At 39.9% G+C, this 25,877-nt stretch overlaps 1 protein-coding gene across 7 annotated transcripts in view; it reads right to left on the bottom strand.

Moving 5' to 3' along the window:
* The window catches only part of SLC25A14 (solute carrier family 25 member 14), a 55,157-nt gene that overhangs the window by 6,924 nt on the left and 22,356 nt on the right, over nucleotides 1-25,877 (bottom strand). For 5 of the 7 annotated variants that reach the window (XM_025431388.2, XM_049107431.1, XM_025431390.3 and 2 more), the window contains 4 exons: nucleotides 25,432-25,556; nucleotides 24,261-24,396; nucleotides 16,766-16,846; nucleotides 15,391-15,837 (listed from right to left, as the gene is read on the bottom strand). In XM_025431388.2, coding sequence (XP_025287173.1) covers nucleotides 15,796-15,837; nucleotides 16,766-16,846; nucleotides 24,261-24,396; nucleotides 25,432-25,556 — 384 coding nt within the window. In that variant the 3' untranslated portion in view covers nucleotides 15,391-15,795. Of the gene's footprint in view, nucleotides 1-15,390; nucleotides 15,838-16,717; nucleotides 16,847-24,260; nucleotides 24,397-25,431; nucleotides 25,557-25,877 lie in introns of those variants that run through there. The other 2 variants (XM_049107429.1, XM_049107430.1) reach the window with 2 other exon arrangements.

Genomic DNA, 25,877 nt, shown 5'->3' with positions numbered 1-25,877 from the left:
GAGTTGCCTCATGCTCTAGCCTCTCAAAAGAAAGGAAAAAAACATTCAAAGTTTTTTCACCCTATAGCCTATATATTTGATCAGAAATGTCAGTTGTTTGATCTTCTGGTTGCTGGTAACATGATGGATTTTCTGATTCTAAAGGAAAATATCCATGTGATCCTCTGGAGTTTATTCATTCTTTTAATCAATCTTTATTTTATGACCAAACAGCTTCATTGAAATTCCTCACTGGCCATCCTAATCAAGTTAAACCACATGCTGGGTTTTTTAAAAGTTTTATTGAGATGTAATTTACATACCATAAAGATCACCTGCTCAAAGCATACAACTCAATGTGTCTTAGTATATTTACAGAATTGTGCAACCAGCAAACATAATCCAATTATCATGCCATTATTTATGTCCTTATTATGAAACCTCATATAACCTTATTATGAAACCTTATACCCACTAATAGTCCTCCCCCATTTCCCTCAGGCTTAGGCAATCACTAATTTACTTTCTATCTTTATGGGTTTGCCTATTCTGCACATTCTATTTAAAACTGGAACCATACACAGGCACCTGGGTAGCTCAGTCAGTTAAGCATCTGCCTTCAGCTCAGGTCATGACCCCAGGGTCCTGGGATCCAGCCCTGTGTTGGCCTCCTTGCTCTGCGAGAGTTCTGCTTCTCCTTCTCCCTCTGCTCCTCCCCACACCCCCTCCCACCAGCTCATGCTCACTTGCTCTCTTTCTCAAACAAAAGCTTTTAAAAAAGGGATCCCTGGGTGGCGCAGCGGTTTGGCGCCTGCCTTTGGCCCAGGGCGTGATCCCGGAGACCTGGGATCGAGTCCCACATCGGGCTCCTGGTGTATGGAGCCTGCTTCTCCCTCTCTCTGCCTGTGTGTCTGCCTCTCTCTCTCTCTGTAACTATCATAAATAAATAAAAATTAAAAAAAAAATAAAGATGTCGAAATTTATAAAAAAAAAAGCTTTTAAAAAAATAAAGCTGGAACCATATAATATGTGGACTTTTGTATCTGACTTTTTGCATTTAGCATGTTTTCAAGGTTCATCCATGTTGTAGCAATGTGTCAGCCCTTCATACCTCTTTATGGCTGAATATGCCATTGTATGGACATATCACAAATTGTTTATCCATTCATCAATTGATAGTTATTTGGGTTGTTTCCATCTTTTCGTTATTATAAATAATACTGCAATGAACATTGGTGTACAAGTATCTGAGTCCCTGTTTTCAATTCTTTTGGGTACAGAAATACTGGGTCTTATGGTAATCCTATACTTTTTTTTTACTTTTTTTATTTTTTACATTTGTTTTTATTTAAGTTTGATTTGCCAACACATAGTATAACATCTAGTGCTCATCCCATCATGTGCCCTCCTCAATGCCTGTCACCCAGTTACCCCATCTCCCACCCACCTCCCCTTCTGCAACCCTTTGTTTCCGAGTTAGGAGACTCTCATGGTTTGTCTCCCTCTCTAATTTTTCCCACTTAGTTCCCCTCCTTTCCCTTATAACCCCTTTCACTATTTCTTATATTCCACACATGAGTGAATCCTATGAGTAATCCTATACTTTTAAGGAAATGCCCAACTGTCTTCCAAAAGAGCTACACCATTTTACAACCTCTACTGTAATGTATGAGTTCCAATTTCTTCACATCCTCGCCAACTCCTGTTACTGTCTGGATTTCTTTTTGATATGCTGGGCTTTTTAGCTGGGAAAACCATTATTTCTCTTCCAAATCAGTGGTGCCTGCTCACCTTTGTATTACACCCTTTCATTCTGAGCACTTAAAAAATTAATAGACTATTTTTTATTCATTCTTTTAAAGATTATTTATTTATTTATTTGAGAGGGAGAGAGCACAAGCAGGCAGGGAGGAAAAGAGAGGGAGAGGGAGAAGCAGACTCCCCGCTAAGCAGGGAGTCCAATGTGAGGCTCCATGCGAGGCTCAATCCCAGGACCCTGAGATAATGACTGAGCCAAAGGCAGACGCTTAATGGACCGAGCCACCCATGACCCCCAGTTGCTTTGTTTTTTAGAACAGTTTTAGGTTTACACATAAATTGAGCTGACAGTACAAAGAATTTATCTTGTTTTGTCTTTTGACAAGTTTTCATCCAAAGTCTTTAGCCACCCCCCCAAAAAAAGTCTTTAGTCCCTTAAAAGATTATCTCCTTGTATTCACTGATTCTGAAAAGATTTCCCTTATCAATCTACCTTCAAAAGACACCGGTGGGTCTATTTCATACTTGTTATGTCCCTAAAAAGTTATTTTTCAGTCAAAAATTGCAATTCAATATACAATGGGGAGCTGTTACTTAAGGGAACTCTATGGTGAATATTTTTGTGAAACACAATTCTTCACACATATAAAGTAATCCTCTTCAAATGTTCTGTAGTAAGAGTCAAACCCTTACTTACTCTCTGAGGCATCCTTACTGTGTGTAGTAGTCTATTTCACTATAGAAATGGGTTAGTCCTTAGTGTTCATTCAAAATACTCTATACATCATATTGTTTACCTGAGGGGATACTTCATTATTCCATGACTAAGAATAGGATTGGAAAATACACCTAAAACAAAAATAACAAGTCAAATTCTTTCATTTGAATTACCTACTCATGATTATGGCTACCATAAAAGGCATCAATCTTTAAAGATTTGGTAATTTGGATAAAGATCGCATCTTCAAACTCTTTTTCTTCAAATTTTATATTGAAAATAATTGGCCCTTCCTGCCCTTTTAAGGGAGAAGAAATGTGTGGGAAATATGAGAAAGGGAGACAGAACATAAAGACTCCTAACTCTGGGAAACGAACTAGGGGTGGTGGAAGGGGAGGAGGGCGGGGGGTGGGGGTGAATGGGTGACGGGCGCTGAGGTGGGCACTTGACGGGATGAGCACTGGGTGTTATTCTGTATGTTGGTAAATTGAACACCAATAAAAAATAAATTTATATAAAAATATTAGATATTCTGATAATATCAAATGAATAAATGAAAACAGAAAAAAAGAAAATAATTGGCCCTTCCTGCCCTTTTATACTTTTTCTACCACTAGAATATTAGGGTTTTTTTTTATACTTCAGACTAGTTTTTCATCATCATCAGTGTCTTCTGTGATGTCCTCCCCAAACTGTTTTATGCTGGACTGGCCCATGCTTAGTTCTTGAACCTCTTCTCTTGCTACTATCACTCCCTTGGTGATCTCATTATCATCACTTTAAGCACCATATATATGCTGATGATTTCCAAATGTACATCCCTGGCCCATACCTTTCCCCTGAACGCCACACTTCTATGTCTCACTGCCCACTCCAAATCTCTATTGAAATCTAGTAGTGGGGGGATCCCTGGGTGGCGCAGCGGTTTAGCACCTGCCTTTGGCCCAGGGCGCGAACCTGGAGACCTAGGATCGAATCCCACGTCGGGCTCCCAGTGCATGGAGCCTGCTTCTCCCTCTGCCTATGTCTCTGCCTCTCTCTCTCTGTGTGTGTGTGACTATCATAAATAAATAAAAATTTTAAAAAAATCTAGTAGTGGGGAGGAGGGGCAAGATGGCGGAAGAGCAGGATCCCCAAATCACCTGTCCCCACCAAATTACCTAGATAACCTTCAAATCATCCTGAAAATCTACGAATTCGGCCTGAGATTTACAGAGAGAAGAGCTGGAACGCTACAGTGAGAAGAGTTCGCGCTTCTATCAAGGTAGGATGATGGGGAAAAAAGAAACAAAGAAACAAAAGGCATCCAAGGGGGAGGGGCCCTGCGAGGAGCCAGGCTGAGGCCGGGGCGAGTGCCCCCAGGACAGGAGAGCCCCGTCCCAGAGAAGCAGGAGCTGCACCAACCTTCCCGGGCGGAAAGGGGCTCCCAGAGAGTTGGAGCAGGACCCAGGAGGGCGGGGATGCCCTCAGGCTCCCTGGGACACTAACAGACACCTGCGCGCCCAGGAGAGTGCCCTGAGCTCCCTAAGGGCTGCAGCGCGCACCCACTGACCCGGGAGCAGCTCGGAGGGGCTCCGTGGGGCTGCGCGGCCCTGGGAGCAGCTCGGCGGTGGCGGCTACGGCAGAGGAAGAGGCTCTGTGCGGAGGGGGCTGCGCAGCCCCGGAGCAGCTGGGGTGGGAGGGGTGGCTCGGGCGGCGGCTCCGCGGGGAGGGGGCTGCGTGTCCCAGGAGCAGCTCGGAGGCGGCTCAGGCAAACGAAGAGGCTCCACGCGGAGGGGGCTGCGCGGCTCCAGGAGCAGCTTGCGGGGGGCTCGGGCGGCGGCTCCGAGAAGGAGGAGGCTGCGCAGCCGGAGCGAGAATCCAACAGCGCAGGCCCGCGCAGGCCCCGGAGCACTGGGCGCCTGGAGACAGCCCAGGATCCGGCCTCACCCCGGGACAGGTAGAGGCCGGGAGGGCACAGGACAGCAAGGATTCTCCTGCCCCGAGCTGAGATCAGCGGCCCCCACCTCGGAGCCTCCAGGCCCTGCAGGCTGAGATCTCTGTAGTTACTGTGGGAGCTGAATCCAGGGCTCCAGAGCTGGCCGCCTGGGGCCTCACGGGGTAAACAACCCCTACTGAGCCCTGCACCAGGCAGGGGGCAGAGCAGCTCCCCCAATTGCTAACACCTGAAAATCAGCACAACAGGCCCCTCCCCCAGAACACCAGCTAGAAGGATAAGTTCCAGGGGAAGTCAAGGGACTTAAAGTATACAGAAACAGAAGATACTCCCCCGTGTTTTTTGTGTTTTTTTTTCTTTTTGATTTGATTGCTTCCCCCACCCTTTTTCCCCTTTCTTTCTTTTTCTTTCTGTTTTTCTTCTCTTTCTTTTTTCCTTCCTTTTTTCTTTTTTCTTTTTCTCTTTTCTTTCCTTCTTTCTCTCCTCTCTTTTTCTCCTTTTCCCAATACAACTTGTTTTTGGCCACTCTGCACTGAGCAAAATGACTAGAAGGAAAACCTCACCTCAAAAGAAACAATCACAAACAGTCCTCTCTCCCACAGAGTTACAAAATCTGGATTACAATTCAATGTCAGAAAGCCAATTCAGAAGCACTATTATACAGCTACTGGTGGCTCTAGAAAAAAGCATAAAGGACTCAAGAGACCTCATGACTGCAGAATTTAGATCCAATCAGGCAGAAATTAAAAATCAATTGAATGAGATGCAATCCAAACTAGAAGTCCTAACGACGAGGGTTAATGAGGTGGAAGAACGAGTGAGTGACATAGAAGACAAGTTGATGGCAAAGAGGGAAACTGAGGAAAAAAGAGACAAAAGAACATGAAGACAGATTAAGGGAAATAAATGACAGCCTGAGGAAGAAAAACCTACGTTTAATTGGGGTTCCCGAGGGCACCGAAAGGGACAGAGGGCCAGAATATGTATTTGAACAAATCATAGCTGAAAAATTTCCTAATCTGGGAAGGGAAACAGGCATTCAGATCCAGGAAATAGAGAGATCCCCCTCTAAAATCAATAAAAACCGTACAACACCTCGACATTTAATAGTGAAGCTTGCAAATTCCAAAGATAAAGAGAAGATCCTTAAAGCAGCAAGAGACAAGAAATCCCTGACTTATATGGGGAGGAGTGTTAGGGTAACAGCAGACCTCTCCACAGAGACCTGGCAGGCCAGAAAGGGCTGGCAGGATATATTCAGGGTCCTAAAGGAGAAGAACATGCAACCAAGAATACTTTATCCAGCAAGGCTCTCATTCAGAATGGAAGGAGAGATAAAGAGCTTCCAAGACAGGCAGGAACTGAAAGAATATGTGACCTCCAAACCAGCTCTGCAAGAAATTTTAAGGGGGACTCTTAAAATTCCCCTTTAAGAAGAAGTCCAGTGGAACAATCCACAAAAACAAGGACTGAATAGATATCATGATGACACTAAACTCATATCTCTCAATAGTAACTCTGAACGTGAACAGGCTTAATGACCCCATCAAAAGGCGCAGGGTTTCAGACTGGATAAAAAAGCAGGACCCATCTATTTGCTGTCTACAAGAGACTCATTTTAGACAGGACACCTACAGCCTGAAAATAAAAGGTTGGAGAACCATTTACCATTCAAATGGTCCTCAAAAGAAAGCAGGGGTAGCCATCCTCCTATCAGATAAACTAAAATTTACCCCGAAGACTGTAGTGAGAAATGAAGAGGGACACTATCTCATACTTAAAGGATCTATCCAACAAGAGGACTTAACAATTCTCAATATATATGCCCCGAATGTGGGAGCTGCCAAATATATCAATCAATAACGAAAGTGAAGAAATACTTAGATAATAATACACTTATACTTGGTGACTTCAATCTAGCGCTTTCTACACTCGATAGGTCTTCTAAGCACAACATCTCCAAAGAAATTAGAGCTTTAAATGATACATTGGACCAGATGGATTTCACAGATATCTACAGAACTTTACATCCAAACTCAACTGAATACACATTCTTCTCAAGTGCACATGGAACTTTCTCCAGAATAGACCACATACTGGGTCACAAATCAGGTCTGAACCGATACCAAAAGATTGGGATCGTCCCCTGCATATTCTCAGACCATAATGCCTTGAAATTAGAACTAAATCACAACAAGAAGTTTGGAAGGACCTCAAACACGTGGAGGTTAAGGACCATCCTGCTAAAAGATGAAAGGGTCAACCAGGAAATTAAGGAAGAATTAAAAAGATTCATGGAAACTAATGAAAATGAAGATACAACCGTTCAAAATCTTTGGGATGCAGCAAAAGCAGTCCTGACGGGGAAATATATCGCAATACAAGCATCCATTCAAAAACTGGAAAGAACTCAAATACAAAAGCTAACCTTACACCTAAAGGAGCTAGAGAAGAAACAGCAAAGAGATCCTACACCCAGCAGAAGAGAGTTAAAGATTTGAGCAGGACTCAACGAATTCGAGACCAGAAGAACTGTGGAACAGATCAACAAAACCAGGAGTTGGTTCTTTGAAAGAATTAATAAGATAGATAAACCATTAGCCAGACTTATTAAAAAGAAGAGAGAGAGAAGACTCAAATTAATAAAATCATGAATGAGAAAGGAGAGATCACTACCAACACCAAGGAAATACAAACGATTTTAAAAACATATTATGAACAGCTATATGCCAATAAATTAACAATCTAGAAGAAATGGACGCATTCCTGGAAAGCCACAAACTACCAAAACTGGAACAGGAAGAAATAGAAAACCTGAACAGGCCAATAACCAGGGAGGAAATTGAAGCAGTCATCATCAAAAACTTCCCAAGACACAAAACTCCAGAGCCGATGGCTTCCCAGGGGAATTCTATCAAACGTTTAAAGAAGAAATCATACCTATTCTACTAAAGCTGTTTGGAAAGAGAGAAAGAGATGGAGTACTTCCAAATTTGTTCTATGAGGACAGCATCACCTTAATCCCAAAACCAGACAAAGACCCCAACAAAAAGGAGAATTACAGACCAATATCCCTGATGAACACAGATGCAAAAATTCTCAACAAGATACTAGTCAATAGGATCCAACAGTACATTAAGAAAATTAGTCACCATGACCAAGTAGGATTTATCCCCGGGACACAAGGCTCATTCAACACTCGTTAAACAATCAATGTGATTCATCATATCAGCAAGAGAAAAACCAAGAACCATATGATCCTCTCATTAGATGCAGAGAAAGCATTTGACAAAATACATCATTCATTCCTGATCAAAACTCTTCAGAGTGTAGGGATAGAAGGAACATTCCTCAACATCTTAAAAGCCATCTACGAAAAGCCCACAGCAAATATCATTCTCAATGGGGAAGCACTGGGAACCTTTCTCCTAAGATCAGGAATAAGACAGGGATGCCCACTCTCACCACTGCTATTCAACATAGTACTGGAAGTCCTAGCCTCAGCAATCAGACAACAAAAAGACATTAAAGGCATTCAAATTGGCAAAGAAGAAGTCAAACTCTCCCTCTTCGCCAATGACATGATATTCTACATAGAAAACCCCAAAGCCTCCACCCCAAGATTGCTAGAACTCATACAGCAATTTGGTAGCGTGGCAGGATACAAAATCAATGCCCAGAAATCAATGGCATTTCTATACACTAAGAATGAAATTAAGAAGTCAATGAAGAAAGAGAAATTAAGGAGTCAATCCCATTTACAATTGCACCCAAAAGCATAAGATACCTAGGAATAAACCTAACCAAAGAGGTAAAGGATCTATACCCTAAAAACTATAGAACACTTCTGAAAGAAATTGAGGAAGACACAAAGAGATGGAAAAATATACCATGTTCATGGATTGGCAGAATTAATAATGTGAAAATGTCAATGTTACCCAGGGCAATTTACACATTTAATGCAATCCCTATCAAAATACCATGGACTTTCTTCAGAGAGTTAGAACAAATTATTTTAAGATTTGTGTGGAATCAGAAAAGACCCCGAATAGCCAGGGGAATTTTAAAAAGAAAACCATATCTAGGGACATCACAATGCCAGATTTCAGGTTGTACTACAAAGCTGTGGTCATCAAGACAGTGTGGTACTGGCACAAAAACAGACACATAGATCAATGGAACAGAATAGAGAATCCAGAAGTGGACCCTCAACTTTATGGTCAACTAATATTCGATAAAGGAGGAAAGACTATCCATTGGAAGAAAGACAGTCTCTTCAATAAATGGTGCTGGGAAAATTGGACATCCACATGCAGAAGAATGAAACTAGACCACTCCCTTTCACCATACACCAAGATAAACTCAAAATGGATGAAAGATCTAAATGTGAGACAAGAGTCCATCAAAATCCTAGAGAAGAACACAGGCAACACCCTTTTTGAACTTGGCCACAGTAACTTCTTGCAACATACATCCACGAAGGCAAAAGAAACAAAAGCAAAAATGAACCATTGGGACTTCATCAAGATAAGAAGCTTTTGCACAGCAAAGGATACAGTCAACAAAACTCAAAGACAACCTACAGAATGGGAGAAGATATTTGCAAATGACGTATCAGATAAAGGGCTAGTTTCCAAGGTCTATAAAGAACTTATGAAACTCAACACCAAAGAAACAAACAATCCAATCATGAAATGGGCAAAAGACATGAACAGAAATCTCACAGAGGAAGACATCGACATGGCCAACACGCACATGAGAAAATGCTCTGCATCACTTGCCATCAGGGAAATACAAATCAAAACCACAATGAGATACCACCTCACACCAGTGAGAATGGGGAAAATTAACAAGGCAGGAAACCACAAATGTTGGAGAGGATGCGGAGAAAAGGGAACCCTCTTACACTGTTCGTGGGAATGTGAACTGGTGCAGCCACTCTGGAAAACTGTGTGGAGGTTCCTCAAAGAGTTAAAAATATACCTGCCCTACGACCCAGCAATTGCACTGTTGGGGATTTACCTCAAAGATTCAGATGCAATGAAACGCCGGGACACCTGCACCCCGATGTTTCTAGCAGCAATGTCCACAATAGCCAAACTGTGGAAGGAGCCTCGGTGTCCATCGAAAGATGAATGGATAAAGAAGATGTGGTTTATGTATACAATGGAATATTACTCAGCCATTAGAAACGACAAATACCCACCATTTGCTTCAACGTGAATGGAACTGGAGGGTATTATGCTGAGTGAAGTAAGTCAATCGGAGAAGGACAAACATTGTATGTTCTCATTCATTTGGGGAATATAAATAATAGTGAAAGGGAATATAAGGGAAGGGAGAAGAAATTTGTGGGAAATATCAGAAAGGGAGACAGAACATAAAGACTCCTAACTCTGGGAAACGAACTAAGGGTGGTGGTATGGGAGGAGGGCGGGGGAAGGGGGTGAATGGGTGACGGGCACTGAGTGGGGTACTTGACGGGTTGAGCACTGGGTGTTATTCTGTATGTTGGCAAATTGAACACCAAAAAAAAATTAATTTATTAAAAAAATCTCAATAAAACTAGAAGGAATTTTTACAAAAAAAAAAAGAAAAGAAAAGAAATCTAGTAGGGGGATGAAATCTAGTAGCCATCCAGGGATGGCTCAGTAGTTGGGCATCTGCCTTTGGCTCAGGTCGTGATCCCGGAGTACCAGGATTGAGTCCCATATCGAGCTCCCCAGGGGGAGCCTGCTTCTCCCTCTACCTATGTCTCTGCCTCTCTGTATCTATCATGAGTAAAATAAATAAATTTTTTTTAAAAAAGAAAAAAAATTAGAACAGTTCCATAAGGAGAGACAAGTACTTATTTAAAATAAATAAAATATGGGATCCCTGGGTGGCGCAGCGGTTTGGCGCCTGCCTTTGGCCCGGGGCGCGATCCTGGAGACCGGGGATTAAATCCCACGTCGGGCTCCCGGTGCATGGAGCCTGCTTCTCCCTCTGCCTGTGTCTCTGCCTCTCTCTCTCTCTCTGTGTGACTATCATAAATAAATAAATTAATTAATTAATTAATTAATTAAAATAAATAAAATATAATCTAGTAGGCACTTCAAACTTAACATGTACAAAACAAAATTAGTACTGTCCTGACCAAAAACAACCTGTGCCTTCCAGAGCCTTCTCCACCTCTATGGCAATACTGGCCTTCTAGAGACCCAGGCCTTGGAGCAATTCTTACCACTGCTCACTTTCTCTCTTACAACACATATCCTATGCCCTAGCAGGTCATTACTTGCTCTTCTCCAAAATATATGAATTTCAACCACTACTCACAGCCTCCACTGCTGCTACCCTCATCCAAGCCACCATCACTTTTTGCTTGAATCATTAAACTTCAAGTACACCCTCACCTCAGAGCCTTTGCATTTCCTTTAACTCTAGATTGGTTCCTTTTCTCACCCCCTATAGACTTAAATTTGACTTTCTTGTTATGTGACCCTGCCCCAATATTCCCCTTCCCCTGCTTTATTTTTCTATGAACTATTTATCACCATCCAGTATACGATATATTTTACTGATTAATCTTTTTGTTAGGTCTCCCTTCTGCAGACAATAAGCTCTATGAGGCAGGGATATTTGTTTAATGAATAAAAAGATAATTTAAAAGATTAGATATATCAGGGCACCTAGGTGGCTCAGCCAGTTAAGTATTCAACTCTTGAAATCAGCTAAGGTATTGATCTCAGGGTCATGAGTTCAAGCCCTGCATTGGGCTCCGCACTGGAAGTGGAGACTATTATATAAAATACTTGTAATAATAATAAATAAAAGATTAGGTGCATCTCCCTCAAGCACCTCTATGTATCCTTAATATCCTACTCTTTATCATCTCATCCTTATCTAGTAATTCAAAACTTAATTTCATTCCATTTAAATCCCACGGTATTTGTTTAACCTTTGCTATATTTTAGGCATTTTATCAGAACTTTGGATATAGATACATTTATTTTTTTCATTTTAATATTTAATGAGTATATATAATAGTGCTAGGCATGGAGCACATAGGAGTAAACAAAATCAACAGAATCCCTATTTTTATGGAGCTTACAGACTAATGGGAGATATTGATATTAATCAAATAGTCACACAAATATAGTATGTAGTTATAAATATGTGGTATAAGAAATTATAATGAGGAAAGTTATTTAGATTGGTAGAGAGAAAATCAATGTAAGGTTTCGTTAAAGGAGTAACATTTAAGCTGAGATGAATAGAAAGCCAATTTCCTATATAAATCCTTTAAGAAACTACCCTTCAGTCTATGCCCTTGTGAAAAAATGGCTTCCTTTTTGCTCATCTATTCAGGAATGAGTAAGGTATCTTACTGGTGTAGTAGTCTTAAAAAGTATATACAATGGAATATTATTCATCCATAAAAAGAATGAAATCTTGTCATTTGCAACATGGATGGAGCTAGAGAATATAATGCTAAGTGAAATAAGTCAGTCAGGGAAAGACAAATACCATATGATTCCACTCATATGTGGAATTTAAGAAACTAATGAACAAAAGAAAAAACAAAGGAAGAGTCAAACCAAGAAACAGACTCTTAATCATAAAGAACAAACTGATCAGGCAGCCCTGGTGGCGCAGCAGTTTAGCACCGCCTGCAGCCTGGGGTGTGATCCTGGAGACCCAGGATGGAGTCCCATGTCGGGCTCCCTGCATGGAGCCTGCTTCTCCCTCTGCCTGTGTCTCTGCCTCTCTCTCTCTCTCTCTCTCTCATTAATAAATAAATAAAATCTTTTTTTAAAAAAAGAACAAACTGATAGTTACCGGGGGGGGGGGGTGGAATAGGTGAAGGGGATTAAGAGCGCACTTGTCATGATGGGTAATGATTAATGTATGGAGGTGTTGAATCACTATATTATATACCTGAAACTAATATAATAACAGTGTATGTTAACTATCCTGAAATTAAAATTAAAAATTTTGGGGCACCAGGGTGGCTCAGTCAGTTAGGCATCTGCCTTTAGCTCAGATCATGGTCCCAGGGTCCTGGGATCAAGCCCTGCATTGGGCTTTTGGCTCAGTGGGGAATCTGCTGCTCCCTCTCCCTCTGCCTACCACTCTCCCTTCTTATGCTCTCTTTCCTTCTCTGTCAAATAAATAAAACCTTTTTTAAAAAAGTAAAAACTTTAAAGAAACTTTTTAAAGTGACAACTGAAAGAGAAAAAAATAAACAATGAAATATGACTACACACCTATAACAATAGTCAAAATCCAAAACACTGACACCACTAAAAGCTGGCAAAGATATAGAGAAACAGGAACTCTTGTTCATTGTTGGTGGAATGCAAAATGGTACAGCCCTTTGGAAGACAGTTTGGCAGTTCCTTACAAAACTAAACATACTCTTATCATACCATTCAGCAACTGGACTCCTTGGTATTTATGCAAATGAGTTCAAACTTCTATCCAAACAAAAACCTGCATATGAATATTTCTAGCAGCTTTACTCATAATTGCCAAAACTTGGAAGCAACCAACCAAGACATCCTTTAGTAGGTAAATGGATAAATATACTGTGGTACATTCAAAAGAAAAGAAAATGAGCTATCAAGTCATGAAAAGACATGACATGAAAAGACTAGACCTTCATGCATATTACTGAGTGAAAAAGCCAATCTGAAAATGCTATATACCAACTATATGACACTCTGGAAAAGGTAAAACCATAGAGATAATAAAAGGATCAGTAGACTTCAGGGGTTAGGGGAGAGGGAAAGTCAAATAGGCAGAGCACAAAGCGTTTCTTGGGCAGTGAAATGATTCTACATGATACTAAAATGGTGGGTACATGTCACTGTACATTTGTCAAAACCCATATAATGCATAACCCCAAAAGTGAATCCTAATGTAGATGATGATTTGGAACAGATAATGATATGCCATTGTAGCTTTACTGACTGTAACAAATGAATCACTCTGGTGATGAATTTCAATGGGGGGAAGCTGTGCATATGTAGGGTTAGGGATACTTGAGAAATCTCTATACCTTCCAAACAATTTTGCTGTGAATCTGAGACTTCTCTTAAAAATAAAGTCTACTAAAATTAATTTCAAAGATAGTACTTTTGGCTGATAGTTAAGAACACACTATGGAGTGGTAGAATGAGACACGAAAATATCTGAGAATTATGTACTAGTCTCAAATCTGCCACAATCCAGTTATGTGACTTAGGACAAATTGTCTTCATTTTTGTGGACCATATTGTGTCTACCTGTACATAAAAATTAGATTTCAGTGGGTCTTAACTTTTTTCGGTTGTTCCCCTCCTGGCTACCCTCAACAACAGGGTTATCTTTCTAACAAATAAAAGCTGGTTATATGATTCCCCTATTTTAAACTTCCTTTACCTACCCCTCCCACTCCAGGATAAGAAAAAAATCACTTTCTTGGTGCAAATAAACATCCCTTGGGCTCCCTGGGTGGCTCAGCGGTTTAGCACCTGCCTTCAGCCCAGGGCCTGATCCTGGAGTCCCGGGAGCAAGTCCCACGTTGGGCTCCCTGCATGGAGCCTGCTTCTCCCTCTGCCTGTGTCTCTGCCTCTCTCTCCCTCTCCCTCTCTCTCTGTCTTTCATAAATCAATCAATCAATCAATAACTTTAAAAAAAGATTCCTCATAATTTGACCTTTTTGGTCATACAATTACTTCATTTCATTCCAGCCCACAGTTCTATACAAGTGATTACCAAAGTGTAGTCTAAGGAGCACCTGTATCAAGTACCTGTGATGAAATCAAATGACTTTGCCCCCAAATAAGGTTAGGATCTCAGGCAAAGGAATATAAGAATCTACATTTTCATAAGATTTCCAGGAGATTCAGCCTTGCACAGTATTTGAAAACCACTGCCCTACATTTTAGCCACACTGAACTTTCCCCTATTTCCTTGCTCCTAATGTCCTTTGCTGCCTTATCCATATGAGGTAGATTTGCTATCTACCTCAAATGTCACCTCTGCTATGAAGCCTCTGGCCAATCCCTAGGTAACTGGCTATTCCCTTCTCTGTGCTTCTAGCACTTTGTTCATCTTCCGTATAGTACTTAGTACCTACTATAATTATATACTTACATGTCTATTTTTCCTCCTATAATGTGAGCTTGAAAACAGAGACTATGACTTAACTTACTTTTATATTCCCAGCACGTAGGACATGATAGACATACAATAAATGTTTGTTGAACAAATGAATGGATAAGAAGAGCTAAACTAGCCATTCCACAAGTATTTTTTTGATTTTTAAAATTTAAATTCAATTAATTAACATACAGTGCATTACCAGTTCAGCAACCCATCAGTCTTCTATAACACCCATTGCTTACATCACATACCCTCCCCAATGTCTACCACCCAGCCACCCCATTCCACCCCTACCCAGCAACCCTCAATTTGTTTCCTATGATTAAGAATCTCTTATGGCTTGTCTCCCTGATTTCATCTTGTTTCATTTTTCCCTCCTTTCCCCTATGACCCTCTGTATTGTTTTTTAAATTCCGCATGAATGAGATCATATAACTGTCTTTCTCTGATGGACTTATTTTGCTTAGCATAATAACCTCTGGTTCTATCCACAAATACTTGAGTGCCTACAACATGCTAGGCACTGTTATAGTACAAGAAAAGAGCCAGAACTTTTTGCCTCTAAGACAATTAGAACCCTGGACACATAGTTCTATTTTAAGTCTCTTCTTACATTTTATCTGTAGAAACTTCCAAATGAGCCACTTGTTTATTCATGCTTAGGAAAGAACCATTTATCTGGTGTTTATAAGTGAGCAGCATTATGACAAGTGGCAGTGGGAAAACACAATGCTCTTTGTCTATTCCCATAAATGTGCTTTAAGAGTCCAGACTCAATTTCATAGAAACCTTCTCTTTATCACTGTCTGGAGAATATAACTTAAAGAGATGGTGAAGAAGAAAGTAGTAAATGAAGACCAAGCCAAAGTGATTTTGCCAATAAATACTTTAATGAGAACCGAGGTCTGTAACATACATAGCAGTAACTGCCCTGGCCTATGCCTTCTGCTCTAGCCCAAATCTGGGGCTAATCAACTACATTTAACCAACATTTGAAAAGAAGGCCATGTTGAATGTCATCCATCAGTATCCATCTTCATAGAAGATACCAATCTGGGGCCAGAGTCGTAATGTTAACACTTCCTCTCAGGGAAAAGTTAACATGGTAACACAAACACATGAACAATTTTGAACCACCCTAGAGTTCTTCCATCAGGAGGCTTGGGAGACCAGCAGTTCAGTAAACACAACTTTGTCAAAATACATTAGAACATGGAAAAAAGGGAAAAGAGTAGAAAGGCTGGCAGGGCTTGGCTCACATATAATTCAGTCCTTAGATTTGAAGCCTCTTGAGCTGCTCGTATGTAATAAAAAACTGAGGAGTAAGTCATGGAAGATCACTGGGTTGATAGTGAAGCCTAACCCTGTTCTAAAAGTGTGTATTGCATTCTCTTACACTGAGTAGTGTGTGCTCTTCTCAGTTACACTTGCTTAAGTCTTTTTAAAACCAATACCTGGCAAGTCAAGATGTGTTGAGTGCCCATTATGTCCCCATTATGATTTGGCATGTAGCAATAAAAACAGATTAAAACTCTAACATACTTATAGTCCTTAGGGGCAAACAGGTCACACACACACACACACACACACACACACACACACACACAAGAACATTAATGACATGTAATTCAATGCTTAGAATAGTTACAGTCTTCCAGTGATTAGATCAATCCCAAAAGAGAGAGATACTATCTCCCTCAACCTATAGACTCCACAAGGGCAAGGAATCAAATTTCACCCTGCAATCTTCACAATACACAGAAGCCATACACAATATTCAGTTCACCTCTCTGCACAGAGGAGGCACTCAAACACAAGCTAAAGAAACGAGATCCACCCATGAGGAAAGAACCCTACTTGGCCTGAATTCCTTTGCTCTATGAATGTTTTCTGTTTTATTATTGCCCCAGTTATTTTGGTCCTATAGTTAGGAGTAGGAAATATGGACCACCTCAGCATGTTGGGCAAATCCCAGCAGGGTTTCCAAAAACTTTGTAACCCCTTCCAGATTTGGTTGTCCTTAAAGAGGAAACTTTGGTACATCTTTACTGCGGCCTTTAATTTGTACTAGACTCCATCCTAAAGCCATTTCTCTATTTGGTTCCATCCTCAATGGTCACCACTAGACTGCCTGAGTTAATCACTTGCCTCAAGGTATCAATAATCAAAATTTCCTTCCCATAGCCTAGAATTACCTGGGAGCTTGAAGCATCTGTTTTCATTCTCATATTCTAAAAGGATACAATGATGTTCCAGGGTCCAAGTCGAAGCCAGTTTGGCCAAAATCCTTTATAGAGTGCAAAAAATCCCTCATGTTTCCACATCTGAGGGAAAGATATAATAAAAAATATAGTGAATTCCCCTTACTATTTACATCTGACACTTACTTTTCTTTTAGTACTCCTCTTCCATGTCCCTCCCCAACAACTTATGGCTCCATGAATGCTGTTTTCCTAAGACATAGTTTTGAATTCATATATACTCTAAATCTACCTGCTCATTCAACAAATATTTAAGCACCTTCCATATGCAAGGCACTCTTCTTGATGTTTACTATACTCTTCTCTGGTTTACTATTATTAATGTTATAATTATTTTCTATTGTTACTATTATAGCAAACCAAAGAAAATGTGGTAGCCAGCCTCCAAGATGACCCCAATGAAAGCTACTACCAGTTTTTCATACCCTTGTATAACCCCTCCCACAACATCCCAGGAGAGGTCTGTGTCCCCAAGAGAATACAGCAGTCTGTCACTTCCATGTTATGTTCTAAAAAAAAATGTTTATCTAAAAGGCTTCTGCATCTGCCTTTTTCTCTCTTGAATTGTTCACAGTAGAGAAAGCCAGCTGTCATGTCATGAGGAAAGGCCCAGATGGGTGAGAAAATATGGCTTCCAGCCAACAGCCAGAGAAGAACAGAGGCTTCCTGCTAATAGACACATGAGTGATCTTCGAAATAGATATCGAAGCTCCAGTCAAGCCTTCAGATGGCTGCAGGCCTAGCAGACATCTGACTACAATCTCATGGGAAAATCTTTTTTTTTTTTTTTTTTTTTTTTTTTAAATTTTTATTTATTTATGATAGTCACAGAGAGAGAGAGAGAGAGGCAGAGACACAGGCAGAGGGAGAAGCAGGCTCCATGCACCGGGAGCCTGATGTGGGATTCGATCCCGGGTCTCCAGGATCGCGCCCTGGGCCAAAGGCAGGCGCCAAACCGCTGTGCCACCCAGGGATCCCTCATGGGAAAATCTAAGCTGAAATCACTGAGTTAAGTTGCTTCTGAATTCCTGACCCATGGAAACTGTAGGATAATGTATGCTTCTTTTAAAGCACTGAGTTTTAGAGTGATTTGTTATACAGGAAGAGAGAACTTACACAGTCCTTGCTTTTATGGAGTGCATACTCTAGCAGAGCTGACAACCAAATACACGGACTGATATATATTACATTTAGAAATAATAAATGCTAATAGGAAAATGAAAGTAGGGTAAGGAAATAGGGAGTTGGGCAAGTCACTATCCTTCTGTTTCATCATATTAAATTCTGTGTAATGCCATGGACTACCTCATATAAATGCTTTCAAGATTACATGAGGAACAATGTGAATTGCTTTGAATTTAGGTTTCCTGTTTTATACTATGGGGGTCCTACACACACCAACTGAGTGGTTATTAGAATTAAATTACAAACTATGCATACCAAAGATCATAAACTGATGGTGTGTTGAATTCAGCCAACAGAAACAGTTCCTATTTAGTGGACTGTTTTTTTGTTTTTGTTTTTGTTTTTAGTGGACTGTTTTAAAATATCTATTAAGTAACTCCTGTATGTTAGGCACATTGAAAATGTTATTCTGCCCTTCCATTGGTGAAGTAAAATCCACCACTATACTAAAAATGGATATATTTGGATAAGACAATAATATGAGAATCCAAACTTATAAATATCCTCTATTTCCATCCTATAGTTTAGAAATACTAGAGATAATTATCTTTACTAACCACTTTTCTGAACCAACAGTAGCAGAATAAAGGCACCTTTTATAGAAACATAGTGGTAACAGGCTTCCCCCCCCAAAAAAAGATTACCAGCAAATGCTGAAGGTCTCAGACCAAAAAAATTAATGTTAGAAAATTGTGAAATTCAGGCAAAATAAAGCCTAGATGAAGATAACCTAGAATCACAGACTGCTAAAATGGCAAGGGACCTTAAAGATACATCCAATATAATAAATAAATAAACATAGTTAATTTATATATTAAATTAAATTATAAGTAGTATCACTTTCCTGCCTGGTGCTCTTCGAAGGCTTCCCCATGGATTTCATTCTAATTGCACATTTTCTATGATGACATGACTCAGCTCCTAACAGTCTCTCCAGGTTCATTTCCTGCTACTCTCTCCTTCACTTACCACACTCAGCCACACAAGCCTTCTCTTTAACCCTTAAACATTGCCAGTTCATTTCCAACTCAGGACCTCTATACCTGTTCCCTCTTTATGAAATGTTTTTCTCCTAAATCTTCACATGGCCACCTTCTTCTCATCAAGAAGAGACTTGATCTTTGCTCAAATGTCACATACTCACAGTGTTTTCCTGGGTAGCCTAGCTGAAGTTGTTGCCTATCATCATTACCAAGTCACTGTCTAATGCTCTATTAATGTCTTCACAGCATTTACTTCTACCTGAAATTATATTATTATTTGTGTGTTTATTGTCTGTCTCCCTCAACTAGAATGTGGTCTCCAGGACAACAGGGAGTATGTTTGTCTTGTTTACCATTATATCCCCAACAACTAACACTGTCTGGCACAAGGAAGTTTCCTATAAATACCTAAATGAGTATTTGTTGGGTAAATGAACATACAAATACAGTGAGGGTCTCTGACATACCCATGAGCCATATGAATATTTAAAAAGCTCCAAACAGTGACCAACTCCTTCAGAACATTAAGACTAGGAGAACCATTTTTTGGTTTTAGGCAGTTTTGTGAAAACAAACAAGAACTTTTGTAACAGAGACAACAGACTACTTCATAAAGTTATGCATTCATTCAATAAGCAGTTTGCTGTGGATAAAGTGATAAGATGCACACAGTCCTGCCTTTACAGTCTGGGAGGGGCAGGAAGACTTTAAAGCAATTAAAATAAAATGTAATAAGTGTGAATAAATGTAATATAATCATATAGTGGAATATTATCCAGCCATAAAAAGGAGAAACACACTGATACACACTACAACATGAATGAATCTTCAAACATTATGGCAAGTGAAAGGAATGAGTCAAAAGGTCACATATTGTATGATTCCATTTATAGGAAATACCCAGAATAAGCAAATCTATAGAGATAGAAAGTAGTTCAGTAGTATCCTAGGACTGGGAGGAAAGGAAAAGGGGATGATAACTAAAGGGTACAAGGTTTCTTTTTGAATTCATGAAAATATTTTAAAATTGACTGTGGTAATGATGGCCACACATATCTGTGCATATACCAAAAGCCACTTTGAACAGGTAAATTTTATGATATTTAAATTAGTCCTCAAAAAAGATGTTTTAAAAAAATAATGTTGACAGAGCAAGTACAAGAAACTATGTACAGATAACCTAGTTCAACAGTCAGGGAAGGCCTGTATGGAAAAAGTAATGAGATCTGAAGAATGAATAGGAGCTAGCCAAGTGAAAAGGATATTTAGGCTAGGGTAGGGGCATCCATTTTTTTTTAATAATAAATTTATTTTTTATTGGTGTTCAAGTTGCCAACATACAGAATAACACCCAGTGCTCATCCCGTCAAATGCCCCCCTCAGTGCCCGTCACCCCCCGCCCTCCTCCCCTTCCACCACCCCTAGTTCGTTTCCCAGAGTTAGGAGTCTTCATGTTCTGTCTCCCTTTCTGATATTTGGGTAGGTGCATCTAACAAAGCATATGGCATGGATGAAAATTTGAGAATGAAAGAAAGTCTACCAGTAGAAATTGTACAGTCCATCTGGAATGTAGAATAAAGATAGCAGTGATTAAGCTATAGGAGGAATAAGGGGCCAAATCATATAGTCTTGGGTCAACGAGAGGCCATTTAAGGATTTTAAGATAGAAGTAACAGGATAAGATTTGCAGCTGTTTGTTTCTATGTCAGAGATGAATGCATGACTTCACTCACCAGTGCTGTGGAATTGTTACTGATGAAAAATAAAGCATGATGCCATCATATATAATGACATAGAGCAGTCATTATAAAGAATTTTAACAGCAAGTGAATGAGTAAACATAAGTAAAGGTTACTGACAATATGAAAATATGATTCTGGGATGCCTGGGTGGCTCAGTGGTTGAGTGTCTGCCTTTAGCTCAGGTAGTGATCCTGGGGTCCTAGCATCAAGTACCACATCTGGCTCCCTGCGGGGAGCCTGCTTCTCCCTCTGCCTATGTCTCTCCCTCTCTGTGTGTCTCTCATGAATAAATAAAATCTTTTTTAAAAAGGAAGAAAATGGGGATCCCTGGGTGGCTCAGCAGTTTGGTGCCTGCCTTTGGCCCAGGGCACGATCCTGGAGTCCCGGGATCGAGTCCCGCATTGGGCTCCCGGCATGGAGCCTGCTTCTCCCTCTGCCTGTGTCTCTGCCTCTCTCTCTCTCTCTCTCTCTCTCATGAATAAATAAATAAATCTTTGGGAAAAAAAGATAGAAAATATTATTCTGGGGCACCTGGCTGGCTTGGTCAGTTAAGCATCTGCCTTCGGCTCAAGTCATGATCCCAGGGTCCTGGGATTGAGCCCTGTGTCGGGCTCCCTGCTCAGTGGGGAGTTTCCTTCTCCTTCTGCCCCTCCTCCTTCCCTCATGTTCTGTCTTGAAAGAAAAGAAAAGAAAAGAAAAGAAAAGAAAAGAAAAGAAAAGAAAAGAAAAGAAGAAAGAAAGAAAGAAAGAAAGAAAGAAAGAAAGAAAGAAAGAAAGAAAAAAAGAAAGAAATAGAATCTTTAAAAAATATATGTTTCTGCCAATACAACACAACATGGAGGTTCTAAGTATAAATTTTGGCGTATACTTTGGTGTAAACTTTTTAGGTGTATAATCTTGGGTAAGCCACTCTGATCTGAGCTCCCTTGTTTATAAAATGGAAAACATATCTACTCCACAGGATAGTGTGTGGCACATAATAAGCATTCACTAAATGCTACCTATTACTCTATTATTGTACCTTCTGTCTCCTCTTAGCCAACCTTCTTGAAAGAGTATTTTACACTTGTCTACTTACTCTTGAATCTCATGGGTTTATCTGTCTCCATTAGAATTAAACTGTCATGAAGGCTAAAATGTTTTGTTCACCCAACTAGAACAGCACCTGGCACATAAGACTTAAACATTTTTGTATTCAATCAATGAGTAATTAAACACACTCTTCATACTAATCTAGCTTTTGCAAACACAAACCCAGAAAACCCCCTCTAGAACATAATAAATCCAATAGAAATTTTTAGTCCTTATACTAGATCTCTATTCCAGTTGACATTAAATAAGTACTCATTTCTTCTTGAAACTCATTACTCCCTTGGCTTCCATTACTCTTGTAAGCTTCCTCATTATCTTCTGTTATCTTTTGGTGTCTTTCCTAAATTCCCCACCTGCCAAGCCCTTAGCAACTGGTAATTCCCCAAAGTTATTTCCTTGGCCCTACCCTTTCTCCCTACAGCAGCTATTGTCAAGCGAAAGGAGAAGCATGTCAGAAATACCTAGGCGGAGCTTTTACCAAACTCTACTCCCCAGAGTCTGAGAATCACTTCCTGTGAATCACTATTAATGGAAGTAGTTTATAATACTCTAGTGTGCTAGAAAGGGAAAAAAGTTGGGAACTCCTCTACCTTTTCTCCTTGATCTTCCCCTCCACAGTTGTGTAACACCTGTACACTACTGCTTCCCCAGGCTCCATCTATACCCCTAAACTCTCTCCTGAGTTAAGAGTAAGATATCCAAATAGATCCACTGGGTGTTCCTCATGCACTTCAAACTAAGTGTCAAAACTGTACTGTCTCCCCAAAAACCTGCTCCCCTATGATGTCTCTGTCAATGAGTACCACCACATGGTCACCAAAACAAAACAAAACAAAACAAAAAACAGGAAGTCATCTCTGACACCTCCTTTCTCCTACACCTCTCCACACCCAGTCAATCTACTCCTGTTGAATTTATCAACTAAATTATTCTCAACTCTATCCCACCTTCTGCATCCCCACTACAATGCTCAAGTTCAGGCTTCATTGCCTCTAACTTAGATTACTATAAAAGCCTTCTAATCGGCTTCCTTATCTCTAAATCAGGGTTTCTCAAAGAGTAGTACCCAGATTAGCAGCCTCAGTAGCGTCTGAGAACTGGTTAGAAATGCAAATTCTCAGGTCCTACTCCAGACCTACTGAATCAGAATTTGGTCATGGGGCCTCTGGTCATGGGGCCCAGCCATCTGCAGTTTAATAAACCCTCCAGGTAATTCTGATGCATGTTAATGTCTTAAGAAGCACTCCTCCAGGTTTATCGCCTTAGATTAATGGCTTTCAAATTAGGTAAACACTGCAATCACCTGAAGAGTTTTAAATAATTTCAACCTGGGTCCTACCCTAGGAAGTTCTGATTGGTCTATAAGGTAGATGCAGGAGCTGTTTAAGTTCCCCAGGTGATTCCAATGTGCACCTAAGACTGAGAACCACTGTCTTAGATTCAATCTCTACAAAGCCAAAGTGATCTAAAATACAAATCTGAGCTGATTAAAATCTTTAAATAGCTCCCCGTCAAGTAAAAAGAAAAAAGCCCAAGCACCTCAGCATAGCATTCAATAGCCTTTATAACATAATTAACCCTTGGCCGTCAACATGCAAAAGGCACTATAGTATGGAGGTTAAAAATGTTGGTTTGAAACCAAATGGTCTGAGCTGAAATTCCACTAGCTGTGAAACCTTGGTCAGGTTAGTGCTTCAGGATCTACTTCATGGGATAATGATGAGGATTAAGTGAATGAATATATGTAAGTCTCATTAGAACAGTATCTCATATCCAGTAAGGCATTCAACAGATGTGAGTTACTATTATTCAAGATGCCACCAACTTAGACTAAAATTCCCTCCCATGGGTCCCTGAGTTTATCACTTACCAAGCTGTGTTGGTTATCTGTATACCTGCAGTATACTCTTATTTATCTGTGTCTACTAAAATGGTGCCTGTTAGATAATAAATCGTTGTTAAACTAAACTGATAGCAGCAGAGAAACCATATGGAAATGTCATATTTTAGCTGCAAATTTGCTTTTTGTAGATGATCACCAATGATTATATAATACATTTCTGATATTCAGCTTCCTACATAACAGCAGAAACTTTTTAAAGGCAAAGTGTGAATAACAGCACAATATTGAACTGAAATTGAGTACCAGATTTTCTATTACAGGGTCCCCATCTTGTATGAAGCAGGCAAATGTGGGATATGTTAAGTCCCTTCTCTCAATAATTCTACATGGTACTATCAATAAAAATATCCTACAGTCTCAAGCATTCAAACTGGAATGATAATTATTAAGGGCCACTGTGTATCAGCAGATTGCCAAGGAAACGTCTTTTCTACCTGGGAATTATTCTGAGAGGCTATTAAAATATACATAATGATTCTTCCATCTTCAAAATGATACATAGCAACTAAGGACTGAATGTCTGAGACATCAAAGAAAATTAAAAATGCAAACCAAGCTTACAGTGTGCATACCTTTAAAATACCATCCAAAGTACCCTTGTAGAGGTCCACATGTCCCACAATTGCTCTCTGGTTCATCATGCGAGTTCGAACCACATCAACTGGATTGGAAGCCAGAGCCCCGGCCAAGCCACATGTAAAGCTGGAACTAAAGGTGAAAACTTTAGGATAGACTGCACCACTTCGAACCCTGACTAAACATAAATGCATAAATGTACAATGAGTCAGACTCATCAGATAAAACCTGGCACTTGCCTTTTCATTCCAATCTAAAGAAAAAGGAAATATTTTCTAAAGAAACATGACTCAAAATTTATTCCCATGGGGTACCTAGCTGGCTCAGGCAGAAGAGTATGCAACTCTTGATTTCAGGGTAAGTTTGAGCCCCTTATTAGAGTAGTTGGCTGGCTCAGTCGGTTGAGTTTCTGACTCTTGGTTTCAGCTCAGGTCATGATCTCATGGGTTGTGGAACTGAGCCTCTTGAGCCCCTGGGGATTGGTGATTCTCTCCCTCTGCCCTTCCCCCTACTCATGCTCATGCATGCTTGCTCTCTCTAGAATGAACAGATGATTTTTTTAAAAAGTTATCCCCTTTACTTTTTAATCCAAAACTCAGCCTTTTGGGGGGGCAATTTATAAGTCTAGCAAGATCTCTAATAAGAAAGTATCACTCATCATCTATTAGTTACATAAAGTTTTCATATCACAGCATCATATACCAAATGCATTTCAGCAGTAAAGTGTCATAAAAGCTGCAAGATGGAGAGAATGTAAGATGAGATTAACAACAGTTTTCAGCCCAAAATTGTGGTTTTGTTTCACAGGCCCTATAAATTTTTACTTTTTTGTGATTCTAATTGAGAAAAGTTTACTTTCTAATAAAAAAATTAACCAAAGCATATAACGGATAAGTTTAGATATAGAGGCTGTGTATGAACAAATGCAAATCCTATAGACATCTGATAGGCTATTGTAATAGACACTGCTACCAAGTACCAAAATACCCATAGCATCTGGGATCTCTGTACAAGTACTGGAAGGCTTGAAGTTCTAGTGATAAGAAAGACAGGGGTATTTAGACCATCTGTACCCATTATTGATTCTATATGAGGACTTCAGTGAAAGATGCTTTTTTGTGCTCCAAATAATAGAAATATGGACTACGTACAACCTCTCACACTTACACAAAGTGAGTTAAAATTGTGTCTCCCATCACCCCTGACAATATTAAGTGCTTCTTTGTAATATCATAGACTGGCAGCTCTACACCCACAACGATGGCAGCCCGCTGAGCAGTTGGGACGACACCCTGCAAAACATAAGTGATATTAAACACCAAAAAAATACACAAGTAGTGACATAAGTCTAAAAGTGAACAATATAGTTTGAGAGTTAGAAAGTAACATAACATAAAAAGCCAAGTCTGAGGTACAGAGGTCATTCTTTCAAATCAATGACTAATAGTGGAACACTTATAAATCCAAATTTACTTATTGTACTAAAAATAATTGATATGACACCCAAAGCACAAGTGACAAAAGAAAATAAGCTGGACTTTATCACAATTAAACGTTTTTGTGATTCAAAGGATATCATCAAGAAAGTAAAAAGACAGCCTACACAATGGGAG

The sequence above is a fragment of the Canis lupus genome, chromosome X, assembly GCF_003254725.2.
Source record: "Canis lupus dingo isolate Sandy chromosome X, ASM325472v2, whole genome shotgun sequence".
Taxonomy (NCBI): domain Eukaryota; kingdom Metazoa; phylum Chordata; class Mammalia; order Carnivora; family Canidae; genus Canis; species Canis lupus.
Note: the sequence above shows the minus strand (reverse complement) of the source record. Positions and strands in the feature narration are given on the sequence as shown.